General features: G+C 40.7%; 1 protein-coding gene across 1 annotated transcript in view; it reads left to right on the plus strand.

Moving 5' to 3' along the window:
- Positions 1-8,107, plus strand: part of ANKUB1 (ankyrin repeat and ubiquitin domain containing 1) — a 126,207-nt gene extending 118,100 nt beyond the window's left edge. The window contains exon 6 of the mRNA XM_086944086.1: positions 2,935-8,107. Within this exon, the coding sequence (XP_086800212.1) occupies positions 2,935-3,019 (85 nt within the window). The 3' untranslated portion in view covers positions 3,020-8,107. The remainder of the gene's footprint in view (positions 1-2,934) is intronic.
- Positions 8,108-13,456: the final 5,349 nt, after the last annotated feature.

The following is a 13,456-nucleotide window of genomic DNA, read 5'->3' on the forward strand; positions in this document are numbered from 1 at the left end:
TTCTTTGGGCTTTCCATAAGGGTCTCTATGGACTCTTTGTATGTCTTCATTTAATGTTTCTGCTTCGCACCAGGGGAAATGTTCCACAAGTAGTTCCACAATAAATTTCTTAATATCATTACCCTCTTTATTTTCTGGAACATTCAGAACTCTTATGTTATTTTTTCTAGCTTGATTTTCCAACGATTCCATTTTTTCATTTATGAATTTACCCTCTTGTCTCAGTGAATGGATTTCCTTTCTGTTGCTCTCCACTCTATTGCTCAATTTAGCCACTTCACCTTCTATCGCTGTTACTCTCTCCCCCAGTGCATTCAGTTTACAATCCAGTTTCTCACATGCTTCTTGAATTTTATCTTGTTTCGCCTCTGATATGGCGAATTTGTCCCTCATTTCATTCCATATTTTTTCAAGCATATCATTTGTTTGCCTCCTAGAACTTTTAGGGCTCATCAGACCTTCCTTCTCGGTCACTTGTTCCTCTGTTACCTCATTATTCTCAGGCAGCGTGTCTTCTAAATCTCCTTCTTCTTGAGTCGTGACTGAGGTAACCTTAGTTGTCGATACACCACCTTCAGCCATTTCTTGCTGCTCTTGCTGTTCTATTTGAGATGTAGTTGTATTCAGATTTTTTACTTCTCTTCCAGCTTTAGTATCCGAGTTTAAGGAAAGTTTTGTGTTCGGACTTTGTGATTTTAGGAGAGACTCCTTTTGTGAGACGTGATACCCCTCCCTCTTTTCATCTAGTGATAAACTTTTTCCTTTAAATGTATCCACTGCTGGTACCAATGTATTTATTTCCTCAGCCTCTTTTATCTTTTGTACCTGGACTTTAAAAAAAGTTCTCAAGGAAGGAGTAATTTTTATTTTCTGGTTTGAGTCAGCTTTATCTCCGGGTAATTTTAAGACCTTTTTTGTGCGTTCTAGAGATGATTTTTTTGTCTTCCTTCTTTTAACTTCCCTGGGGGTAATATTCTTAGGGTATTGTTCTTGTTTAAGGAAGTTTCTGTTCCTAAGAGAATAAGTTGAGGTCACAACTACTTCGCTTTTCTCTTTCAGAATGTCCGGTTTCTTTGTATCATCTGTGCCATCTGTGCCTTTACCTCGGAAAATCTGTGTTTTAGCTTCTATTTCCTCCTCATTACTCAAAGCCTTTATTTTATCCTCCTCCTCCTGTACCTTCTTATTCATGTGGGTCGTAAAGCTGAACACTGCTCTTTTTTTCTGACTTATAGCTATGTTTCTCTTTAAATTCACTTTTCCCAGTGTCTCATTAATCTCTCCTTTCCTTCCTGTCTGACTTGGTTTGATTACCTGACTAAATATTTCATTTACCCAAAGTTCTTCTTGAACGTCAATACCACTTATTACTGCTCTCTGAGCCCACTGTTTTACCTCGCTGCAGCCGTTACCTATGCCGATGCTGGTGCTGTCTCTGCCGCTGATTCCACGGAACAGGAAACCCAGTCTTCCACACACTCTTCTGTGTGCCGCTTTCGCTTTCCCAGCCTCCGCCCAGACGCTAACGGGGCTCACCGAGTGTTCTGGGACCTTCCCCTGTCCTCCCGCCGAAGAAACAGCATTTCCTGCGTACTCCGCCGCCAACTCCTTCTCATTGAGGTAACCGACCATCTGCCAATTGTTGTTTTTTCCGAGTCCGTAAGGCTGCAAGGCTACGCGGCTATGAGGTTGCAAACCGGCTATGAACCGGCAATTTGGCGTTTGTCCGTTCTCGCTATGGTGGGTTGGTTGGTTGCACTGTTAACATTCTTTTTGCTTCACCGCGCTTCTCCGTGTATAAGAACCACCGCGCTTCTCCGTGTATAAGAATCACTTAATCTTTGCGTACTTATCCTCTTCTTACACTTCTTTCATGGTTTCTTCGTGCTCCATAACACCATTTAATTAGTATACCAGGTCTCTCTGTGAGGAGCGCTCCGACCGAGCGTCTCACTCAGCCGCCATCTTCCCCCTCCGTCCAATCTCCTAACAAACGATTTACCATATCATTACAACACATAGAGGATAGAGTATTTAAAGGTTCGATTCAGTTGAATCATGTAGAATAAATATATTGATGGCTATCCTGGGTCCCCAGAGTTTTCAACCAGTTTTTATACTGTTAATTTAATTTACAAAAAACGCTTTATGTTTAGGTAAATGGACCTTTTCACCCTTTCACTTGATCAATGTTATCTTGATCAACATAAGGACTACCTAGTAGAATAGGCACACGAAGTGCCATTAGGCCAACATTCTCTTGGTAAAAATTATTTAATAAATTCAATGACTATAGAATTAATGCACAGTGAATATGGGAAAAAAACACCTTGTGACAGAGTTTGCCTTACTTTTTTTAAACATTATGACGCACTAATAATTTGATTTGGTGATTTAACGCATGTATGTTTTGTGACGTTTTATGTAAAGCCAATGCAATGTCAATGTTTATTTGGCATAATGATTTTAAATATTTGTATAAATTGTCTGTGTTTGGTAGCCCTGAAGAAGGCCTGTTTGGACGAAACGCATATGCTACTACAAAATAAAATGAAGAAATTATAACGAGAAGATCATGAATAAAGGAATCTCATTTTAAAGAAATAATCCTCTTTGAGTCTGTGCATCATATGTTCACTGTAATGTCTACATGCCATACTTTAAATTAAACCTGTATATGATTACATAAAATGACATAGGGTGTGTGCTGAATCATATTTCATTGTTGTTGATGGAATTTCTTCAGAGTGGAAGATTAAGATGGCTGGTCTTCCAGATTCGTGCACCACTGTATTTGTAGCTTAACCAGTGCCCACTACAGTTATAACGGTGATATTCTTTTGCCTCAGTCTCTCTTTGTAAATCATTATTTTTTTGTATTCATGTGGAGCTGTGCATTTTTCAGAGAATAACACCATTATTATTTATTTCTAGTGAATTCAAAGAGAAGCCGTGGCTGCATCAACTTGGCATGGCAAGGATTCTTGCAAGGAAGACTGTCTGCAACCCTCTTTTCTGAAGAACCTGCATCCAAAAGAAAATTTGCACTGTGTGACAGAATTATAATGATGTTAAATAGATAACATGTACTGGACGTCACTGAAAGTGATAAGTTTCAAGATGCCCATACAAGGCAGTGTCAGCACTCCTAATTCCCCAAATAAATAGGACAAATATACTTCTTTTTGATGAAGAATCAAATGAGACTGTACAAAATATCAATGAGTAGGTCACTTTATGGGATCATATATTTAAGCAATTATTTTACTACAGTCAAGAAGGCTTTGAGTACTATGTTAGTAAACTCGGATGAATATTTGCTGGAATTTCTAAAATATCACCACGGTCAATTTTAGGTAGAGCTGTACTTATAAAAATTATTGTTGTTCCAAAATGATCTATTTATATAACAGGGGAAGATTCTTTGAACCCTGGTTCTTTAAACCCTGGCTGGCAAGCTGTGCGAGAGTACTTGTTAGAGAAGAACACCTTCTGTGAGATAAGAGGTGATGAGATGGGGGCTGGCCATGGCATGCCAAACGTTTTACTCTACCGGTGAATAGCTGTAAGTCCCCAGCTAGATGTGACATTTAATGCACCCCACCACCATTGGGGTTCCATATTGGGACATTTGAGATATCAAAATCCATTTAACCCCCAAACTATGACTCTGACGCTCTACTGGGCCTTGTTAGTGACCTCTCAGACATTAGTTCTCCTCGCAACAGCCCCCCACATCTTAGGTGTGGGCCTCTGTCAGCATAATTATAGATTGTGTGGTGCAGAAGCAGCAGCAGCACTACTCATAATGATGCCATGTGACCTTCTGTGTAAATCAAGTCCTGTTATCTCAGGTAAGAGGGACCCCTTTTATGTTTATTGATTTTTTGTAACAAAAGTTGATATCTGCAAACATCATTTGAATTCTGAATAAGAAAATTATTGAGAATATTTTAATGAGTCCAGCTGGAAAAATGATCACAATCATCTCCAGTGGTCCTGGTATTACAGTTACCTGTCGCTTGCCGAGTGGCCTGATGATCTGGGAACACTGCCTAAAGGATTGAAGGAAGTAAGAAACCTTGGAATGACCATGGGCTCAAAGCTATCAATGAATGCCCAAGAAGTCAAACTACCAAGATCAAGCTTTGCTACTATAAAAACTCAGCGACAAATCTTCCCCCATGTGGGATTTCCACACAAGGTCTAGGCTACCATCTCCCTTGTTCTGTCCAAACTCGATTACGCCAATAGCCTCTACCACGGATCACCTTTAACGACCATGAAAAGACTTCAACCGATTCAGACCTCGGCTGCAAGACTACTCTTACATATAAAACCACAAGACCACATCTCCCCTGCCTTGAAATCCCTGCATTAGTTACCAATTGCCAGAAGATCCACATTCAAGCTGCTTTGTATCACCCACAAAGCGATACATGGAACAGGACCGCTCTTCATCAGGAACAACCTCACCAAACTGATTCAACAAAGAAACCTCCGCTCCAGAGTGGCACCTCGCCTCCAAACCCCAAAGTACAAGAAAAAAAACATGGGTGGCACATCCTTCTCTGTTCAAGCAGCAAAACTATGGAACTCTTTACCCCTAACATAAGATGCAAGGATAACTACCTTAACTTCAGAAAACTACTCAAGAATTGGCTCTTCCCCACATAACCACCATCAATCCAAGCAACTGACTAACATATCCACCTCTCAAATTGCTTTCATATTTCACTATACTACTTCACCACTAATCTTATATGGGTTTTGGAGAAGCGTGCTTCTCACCGAAAAAAAGCTTCAGCATCCCATCAGGGTAGCAAGCGCTATCTAAATGCAAACTTTTTTCCCTCTTCCATCCCCCACTATCCTTCTCAATACAGATAGCTGACTAACATATCCCCCACTCAAATTGCTTTTATATTTCACTATACTAATTCACCCTTTATCCTTTAAGGGTTCCGGAGTAGCATGCTACTCACAGAAAAATCGCTTCAACTCCCCATCAGGGGTAGCAAGCGCTATATAAATGCAAATATTTGTCCTGCTTCTATCCCTCCAGTATCCTTCTCAATCTAAAAAACTGACTAACATATTCACCACTCAAATTACTTTCATAATTCAGTATACTAATTAACCACTAATCCTTGATGGGTTCCGGAGTAGCATGCTACTCGCCGGAAAAGCGATTTGATGCCTCATAAAGGGTAGTAAACACTATATAAAAGTAATTACAATACAATACAATGATCACAAATATCTTTTAGTATAAAAGAGGAATGCAATCTTTAGATTGGAAACAACAAGGACATACAATCCCCAAACTGTTCCTCCCCAGAATTGTCTGGAGAGGATATACAAGTTTTTAACCGAAGTGGTTCTTCAATGAATACCTCTTTGTGTGATGACATGAGGCCACGTGGACTGCAGAGGTTGCTGTCTGGTTCAACCTGGGTGACTGGATGTTTGATCGATAAAGATCCCTTATTTGTGATTGGCAGTGAGCTGCTGCCTGGTGACATAGACTGGACATATAAAATGTATCCCTACCAAAGCTCTCTGAGACTCTCATCCTGATCAGGGACCTTCTTCTGCCTGGACCTGAGGCTGATGCCCTACTAAAGTTCAGCTGGTCAGTCCTGCCACTGCCAACAATGTGTGATGGAAACCACCAGCCATGCCAAAGAGTTCAGAGACACTGACCAAGATTGTTGCAATGGACTATTTGTATCTCACCATAAATTGGAAGATGCTGTGTAAGATGAACCCTGCAATTGCACAATTGGATGAGGAATTTTTCTACCCCACCTCCCCATTTAGCCCTGTACTTCCAACCTAGCTTCTATCCTGCCTGGCACTGATCTCAGGCTCATCAACAACCTGAGTGCCCAGAGTCCTGTAGTAATATGTCTGAGCCATAATTGTTATTTCTTGTAACCTGTCTGGCTCTGCAGAGATGCAGGACCTACCAAGCTTGCTGCAACCAAACATCAAAGAATCACACCTTTCACCAACTGACTAGGGCTAGATACACTGTACTGATCAATTAGTACTCAATTGTGTGAGATACTGTATACATATACAGGTCACTTTTGAATGCACAGACCTATGTATTCTCTGTCTTTTGTGAAAACATAGGGCATGTTAGTAACTACACGTATGGAGCTTAGATGAATGTTGTTGCCAAGCTCTCGGACGCTTCTCAATTTGCTTGTTAATTTTGCGATATAGAGTGCCATGTCAATAAACAATCTCACAATTTATTTCACCCTTATAAGTCCTGAATCATATCAGGGTAAATATTTAAACTTACTTCATTGACTTAATTTGTAAATGTTAATAGTGAGGCACATATTTGTGCTATTTGGGTTACTAAGATTCTCTTGTTATTGCTATCATTCTGGTTTTCCTTGAAGGCTGATAGAGATAGATAGTAAACATGAATCTCTAGCACCAAAATATACATATATATATCTATATATAAAGATATATTTATATATATTATGATGTTTCACTACACTTACAAGCAAGTGCAAAATAAGGAGTCTTTGGGTGTGAACAGCTATGACGGCTTTGTGCTTAGGGATTTCTGTATGAACACTGTCTCATCAGTTGATCTGATTGCTAAAATGTTCTAGTCAATGGCATGATTAAAATTTTTAAGGGCCTTGATGATCGGATTTCTGACCGAATTTTGACTCCAACAATATCGAGGTACATAAATATTGGGTCAAAATATTGATTACAAAAATATAGTTTATTTATTTTGGATGGGTAACATTTAATGTTCCCACTCCAATCTTTAAACCACGAGGGAAAGCGTTTGACTTTGAAGGGATAAAATGTACTATTCCCACACCAGTCTATGTAACAGAAGGGAAAGTACTTCACTTCTAACACATAATATATATGAAATGTAACCCTAGTAATTTAAAACAAATTTAAATCTCTTAATATGAACTTTATCAATTAACCAAAAACAATTATATATATTAAAATGGAAAATAATTAAACAATTAACATGATTAGTGAACACAATAATCAATTTAAAAAATATCATTTATTTATTATTCAATTAAATTACCACACCATACCCCCACACACCTAGCAGCCCACGCTTAAAATATAACTAAAATAAACAAATGCAACACAACAAAAATTATCAACAACCAAAAAATTGTATTTCATAGTTTTAGCATTAATAGTTAAATAATTATGAATTAACTTTGCACCCTATACCCCTACAAACCCAACAGCCCACACCTAATATCTAACTTACAAATACATTTAATGCACAATTTACATATTCATTAATCATTTAAATAATTAATAAAGTAATAATTAGATAATCATTATTTTAAAAAAAATGTCCCACCTAATAGCCCTACAAACCCAACAGTTACAAATATAACTATTACACAATTTACATTTTAATAAACAATTATTAATATCACATTAGTAATTCATTGTTAATTATTACTTAACTAACTTCCACCCATATACCCCTACAAACCCAGCAGCCCTAACCTAATATATAACTTTACAAATACAATTATTGCACATTTGACATAATTAATAGGCAATTAATTAATTATTAATATATTAGTAATTGGTAATTAATACAAAACTTCCCACCCTATACAGCTGCATACACAGCCACCTGTATCTTATATATAACTTCAAAAATAGAATTATTACATATTTTACATAATTAATAATCAGTTAGTTGATTAATACTTTATAAATTGCTAATTAATTATTACCTTATTAACTTCCCACTCTTTACCCCTACAAATCCAGCATCCCACACCTAATATACAACTTCAAAAATACGTTTACACAATTTACAGAATTAATAATCAATTAAATAATTACTAAGACATTAATTATGAATTAATTATAATTAACTTACCACCCTACACCCCTAAATACGTAGAAATCCGCTGCAACAATGTAAATTACAAGTAGCAATTAAACAACAAAAAATATAAATCACTTAAAATTACAAACTATATTTAAAAATATTATTAATAATTATACAAACAATACATTAAATTAATATATGAAAAAACACATAACTATAATTAATTAAGATAATTAAAAACAATATATATATATATATATTTTTTTTTTTTTGGCAACCTTTATTGTGCAGTAATAAATGAACAAATACGGGCCCACAACCAGCAGGCCGGCCACGAATACGTTTGGGGCACCAAAGCATGCAATACTTGACACAGTAACACATTGTTACGATAAACAAGCATTTAAGAATTACACTGTAGGTCATCGCGACACTGTGTCTCAGGAGTAGTGAAGGTTTGTTTTAAATTTTTTGGAGCAACAATCAAAGTCCGACATATTGGTACATTTACTTAAACAATAAACTAAGCAGAGGAAGTCCGTGTAAGCTTGACGTAACGGTAGCGACACCTTTATGTCGTAATCAAAATAATCAAGAGTCCAATCATCACCGGCAGCATGACGGCGCGAAGTATGTGCAGTAGTAGTGCAATACCAAACACCACACCCAGTATCCACCGCCACCTACCTCTCAACAATTGCAGACACGGACCCAAGATAGAAGAAAAAGGGAGAAACTAAAACAGAAAAGAAAAACCAGGCACCATAGAAACCGAAACCAAAAAACTAAAATCCCTTCCCCCAACCCCCCAGCCTACACGCATGCAGAGGCTACGGCCTACCCCCACCCCCCCCGCAGCAGTGTGTCTGTCGCCCAATAAACCCGAAATATAGAGCAAGAAGCAAAGGAGAGAAAAAGGAAAAAGAATAAGAATTTCACATGAGAAATAGAGAGTAAGAAAAGAATAATCTAATCTAAAACTCTCATAAAAAGGAAAAAGTGGGGAGGAGCCCACCAAATACCAAGTCTCCCGGATTCCCAGCCATAAAGCATCTCCCTCCCTATACACAATAACAAGGTTGGATAGAATCAAATAAGAAGTGAAATAGGGAGAGATCACACCGAACACAGCAGCATGCCTTAAAGAGGTGTCCCCTCCCGAGTCACCACCCACCACCAAAGACATACGTCACTCCACCTCGTGTGATGCAGTTCAAACAATAAGTAGCGAGTACAACAGAAAGCGGGGAAGGTACCATGTCCCGCCACCATACACCATAAGGAAGCGCTGCAGTGCGAGTCTCTATCAGCCAAGAGTAAAGATCTATCAAGAGGAGTCCTCCAGTGCTGGCCATTACATAAACGCCAATTGGTATCAGAAAGGGGACAAAGCCCGAGTCTACCGGGTTCCCAGCCATAAAACACACCCACATGCGGTAGAGAAACCCCCACAATAATCCACAGTCACAGGAGAGATTGGGGAGAATAATCCCATAGAGCGACAGAACATAGTAAAGAAGAGCTCCGTCTCGAGACCCCACCCGCCAGACCGGCGTCTTTCAGTAACGAAGAATTGTCCTAGCCCTGGCCAGTTCACAGAAATGTCCCAGTACATGGCTCTCTCAAAAGATCCGCCCCCACTAGAACGCAAAGACAAAATGGCCGCATTCGGTGAAGAAGAAATGTCCAAAGACAAGATGGGCGTCGCCAGTCCCAAACAAAGCCGACAACCAACAGGAGCTGCATTGTCAAAGCGGCAGTACGTTGAAATACACAGTTTAGCGGTGTCGCTGCGGGATAAGCGCAGTCAGCCAGGCTAATCCGTTGTTGCAGCAGCGGCTCCATGAATGCCGTGGGCGAGGCTGTAGGTTGCTCCGGGGAGGGAGACATTGTAACAGCACTGGTGTGGTCGAGTCTCAGTCCACACATAGTATCACCGCCAGGAAGCTGTTGCATCACACACTGTTGCAGCAACAAAGTTTCACAGCCAGGGATCAGCGGAGGCTGATCAACGCAGCGAGAAGAGTGGACTGGCAAAGAATAACCCGATCTGGCTGCAAGTCCGTCCAGTTTCTCCCCCAACAGTCTTGAACTCTCACACCACTCGTTCCTCAGTTGAGCAAGAGCAATAAGAACAGAGGCGCAGGTTAAAGTCGATTGGTCTTCCATCACCTCCGCGTTGCGAGGCGCGGCAGACAGGTCAGCATTCCACTCGGGTACGTGCTGGGCACACCGGGCAGGAGTCGAGGCGCCATCCGCCATCACCACTGAGGAGCCGGCCGCCATAGTCCTGTCGTCAGGGGGTGGTAGGGGTTGCCTGGCGAGGGTAGCGCTATGTTGCAGGGGTCAATTACCCCGGGACAGTAAGGAACCGTGATCGTAAACGGCCCACAACGAGAGACCCCCTTCCGTTCGGCCAAGGCAGAGACGAGCTAGTAGAGGAGCTCCGGCAGCCGGTACACCTCCGATGCCGGAGGAAACAAAGCGCGGCTCACCTTCAACGTCCCATCGACGGAGAGCAGTAAATTGGAATCACAGCCGGCCAGTATTCACCCTCCACGCAGGTGTCCGATGCAAACGGCCACACAGCCCGTTGCCGGTCGTCCGCTCCGTTCAGCACAGGCGACCCCCGCAGCTTCAGTTATCACAGGCGGCGCATGATAGCGCAGATCACGGTTCCAGGGCCAGGGCAGACGCCGGCGGGTCAATTCGACGAATTCTCAGGTTAGCAGACAGGTAATGACACCGGAGGAACACCAACAGCATCGGCACACTTTCCCCAACATCCCGCTGGTACGAGACGGCAGGATATTAGACAGGATAACTGTGCGGGAAACAAAGGCTCGGGGAGCCGGGAGCCGGGAGACTACACGTCCGTCTCCGCCGCCATCTTGGCTCCTCCCCCAAAAAAAACAATATTTTTTAAAACGATATTATAGAAGACAATATTCACAACATCAATATTATTGAAAATTATATTACTTACCTGAAAAATCGAACTCTTGACAAAGATATTTCTACATCATGATATTTTTGTATCACAAAAGGTTTCCCTGATAGTTCTGCAACTCAATGTTTCTAATCTGATATTTCGTCCAAACACCGTTTATCCACCTCTCAACCCTATGGAGTAGGCAGATGGTTACAGTCTTACTTCCACTGGTAAATGTATCCAGACCCTGAGCAGGGTCCTGAGTAATCCTTGAATGTATACTTGTCCTTGTGGGCTCTTATTCCAACCCTCCACAGGGTCAGAATGCTGGCGGAGTCAAGATAAGAAACATCCTCCTGGACTGTGATCTGTTGAATTGATATTGCTTGCATATTTCGGTAGCAACTCCGAAGGTCTGTTGATAACCCAACCTTAAACACAGAGACAAATAGTATTCCCTATGCAAAAATTACTAAATGTGAACTCTAAGAACCTTTACATTAATGTCTTTGTGATATTTTCCATAGGTTGAAATCAATGTATTGTGTTTCTCAGAACTTTACCAGTGATCACAATCAATTTATTATCACCAATAGTATACTAATTCTTGTGAGATTTCCACTTACAGACTGAATATTCAGATTTCCCTCGCCTCAGATAACATTAGTGTTTTGATTCCTTTGCGAGTTGACTGTGGACTATATATTGTAGTACTGTTTTTTTACTATCACTGTGGCAATCGCACACAGTACAGTGGGATTTATAATTCTTGGCTGGTGCTCTTGAGACAACATAAGTATTTGTTTTCTATAGATAAGTATTATGAAATTAATTTGTTTCTGAAATCTTGAATATGAACAGCACAATGATCATGATTATTGTAATGATCTCTCACAGTGTATATAATTTTATTATGGATATTCAATGTTAATTATTGTATACATTGTTGATATTTCGAGTGTTTATTGCGTTTTGTGGCTTGTACTGCCTTGATCTATTTTTACTAACTTTATAAAAAATATATATATATATTTATAATGTTTTTATTAAAGAGTTGTTTCTTTAGTGAAGTAAGAGCACTTGCTTGGCATTTTTTTTAAGTGCAGCAATTGTGTTATTTTTTATGTAGAACCAACCTTCACACCACCACCCTTGACTGAGTCCTTGACTGCTTATTCAAGCTACCCAGCAGAGACATAGGGGCTTTAGAGGCTAACTTTCTGTCTCAAACTAGGGGGCCCATTAGGATGGCGGGCAGATTTTGTCTGCCCGCCATCCCGACGTAAAACGAGATCGCCCGCCATAAGGGCGGCGCTCCCGTGGGGGCCATTAGGATGCGCCCGCCACACTGGCGGGCGCATCCCGCATTTTTTTATTTTTTATTTTTTATTTTTTTTTATTTCAAAAGTTTTTTATTGGTTGTTACAGCATAGACATATATAAAGCAAGTCCATTAGTGTAATATGAGTCATAAATTTACGAATCAAAATTACTGTACCCTACAGTACATCATAGTAAATGTCAGTACAAAAGTACAACAGTAGAGCACGTATCACATACTCACAACAATTCAGTAACAGACATTGTATTTCAACAGCATTTTATTCATTCATTAAGGACAATTATTTACGGTGGCTAGGAGTGCAATGAAGGCAGTCGGGCAGCATATGTTGGTGGGTCGTGGACGGTGTGTGGGCCCATCTAAGGTGGCTTACGTGTCGTGAAGTAGTTATCAAGAGTCGACCATAGTTTTCTCGTGGCAGGACGCCACGGTGTCTGAAGGAGTGTAATATTGTCTGCTCCACGTAAGCTAATTATCCAATTTAACCACCCTGCGTAGTTGGCCTTGCTGGTATCTATCCAGTTGCTGAGGACTGTCTTAACTGCAGCCGAGAGGAGGAGGTCAAGTAATGCCCTATCATCTGCATCAAGGGATGGGTCCTGGGTGAACCCGAAAACTAGGTAAGGGAGCTCTTTCACCGGTGAGATGTGGAATAGCTTTGAGATCAAGTCGAATATATTCTCCCAGAATTGCGCCACGCAGTCGCATTCGAGGATGATGTGTGATAAGTCACCCTCCGCGCGTTTGCAATTCCAGCAAAAGGCATCTGGGGAGAGGTTGTGTGCAAATAATCGTGCAGGGGTCCAGAAGGCTTTGTGTAAGAGCCAGTATTTTGTCTGTGATAGTGTAGGGCTGATTTTGTGTCTCGTGCAGGATATCCATGCGTTGGTCCAATCTGAGTCTGTGATTGGCCTAGATGAAAGGTTATTCCAGAATTGTGTGATTGGGGCAGTAAGGCCAGATTGTTGGGGACGGCTGAGTTTATAGAGAAAGGAAACCTGGTGTCCTAGTCTGTTTAGTCTGGCAAGGTATGGTGGGAGTGAGGGCGGTGTCGGGGAGAGTTTAAGTTTGGACAAAGCCGTTTTTACGTTTAGGAAGTTATAGAATTCAATTGGTGCAAGATCGTATTTGATTTGTAGGTCGCTGAAGGGAATAGGGTATTCCCCCGCATACAGCTGGTGTGGGAACAGTATGCCTTTTTTGATCCATGTCTCGTTGTGCATGGGCTTGCCCTTGTACAGAATGTTACGGTTGTCCCAAAGGGATTCCCATCGTGAGCCCCGGATGTTGTTTTCTAGGAGTCTATCAAACTTTA

The sequence above is a fragment of the Lissotriton vulgaris genome, chromosome 11, assembly GCF_964263255.1.
Source record: "Lissotriton vulgaris chromosome 11, aLisVul1.2, whole genome shotgun sequence".
Taxonomy (NCBI): domain Eukaryota; kingdom Metazoa; phylum Chordata; class Amphibia; order Caudata; family Salamandridae; genus Lissotriton; species Lissotriton vulgaris.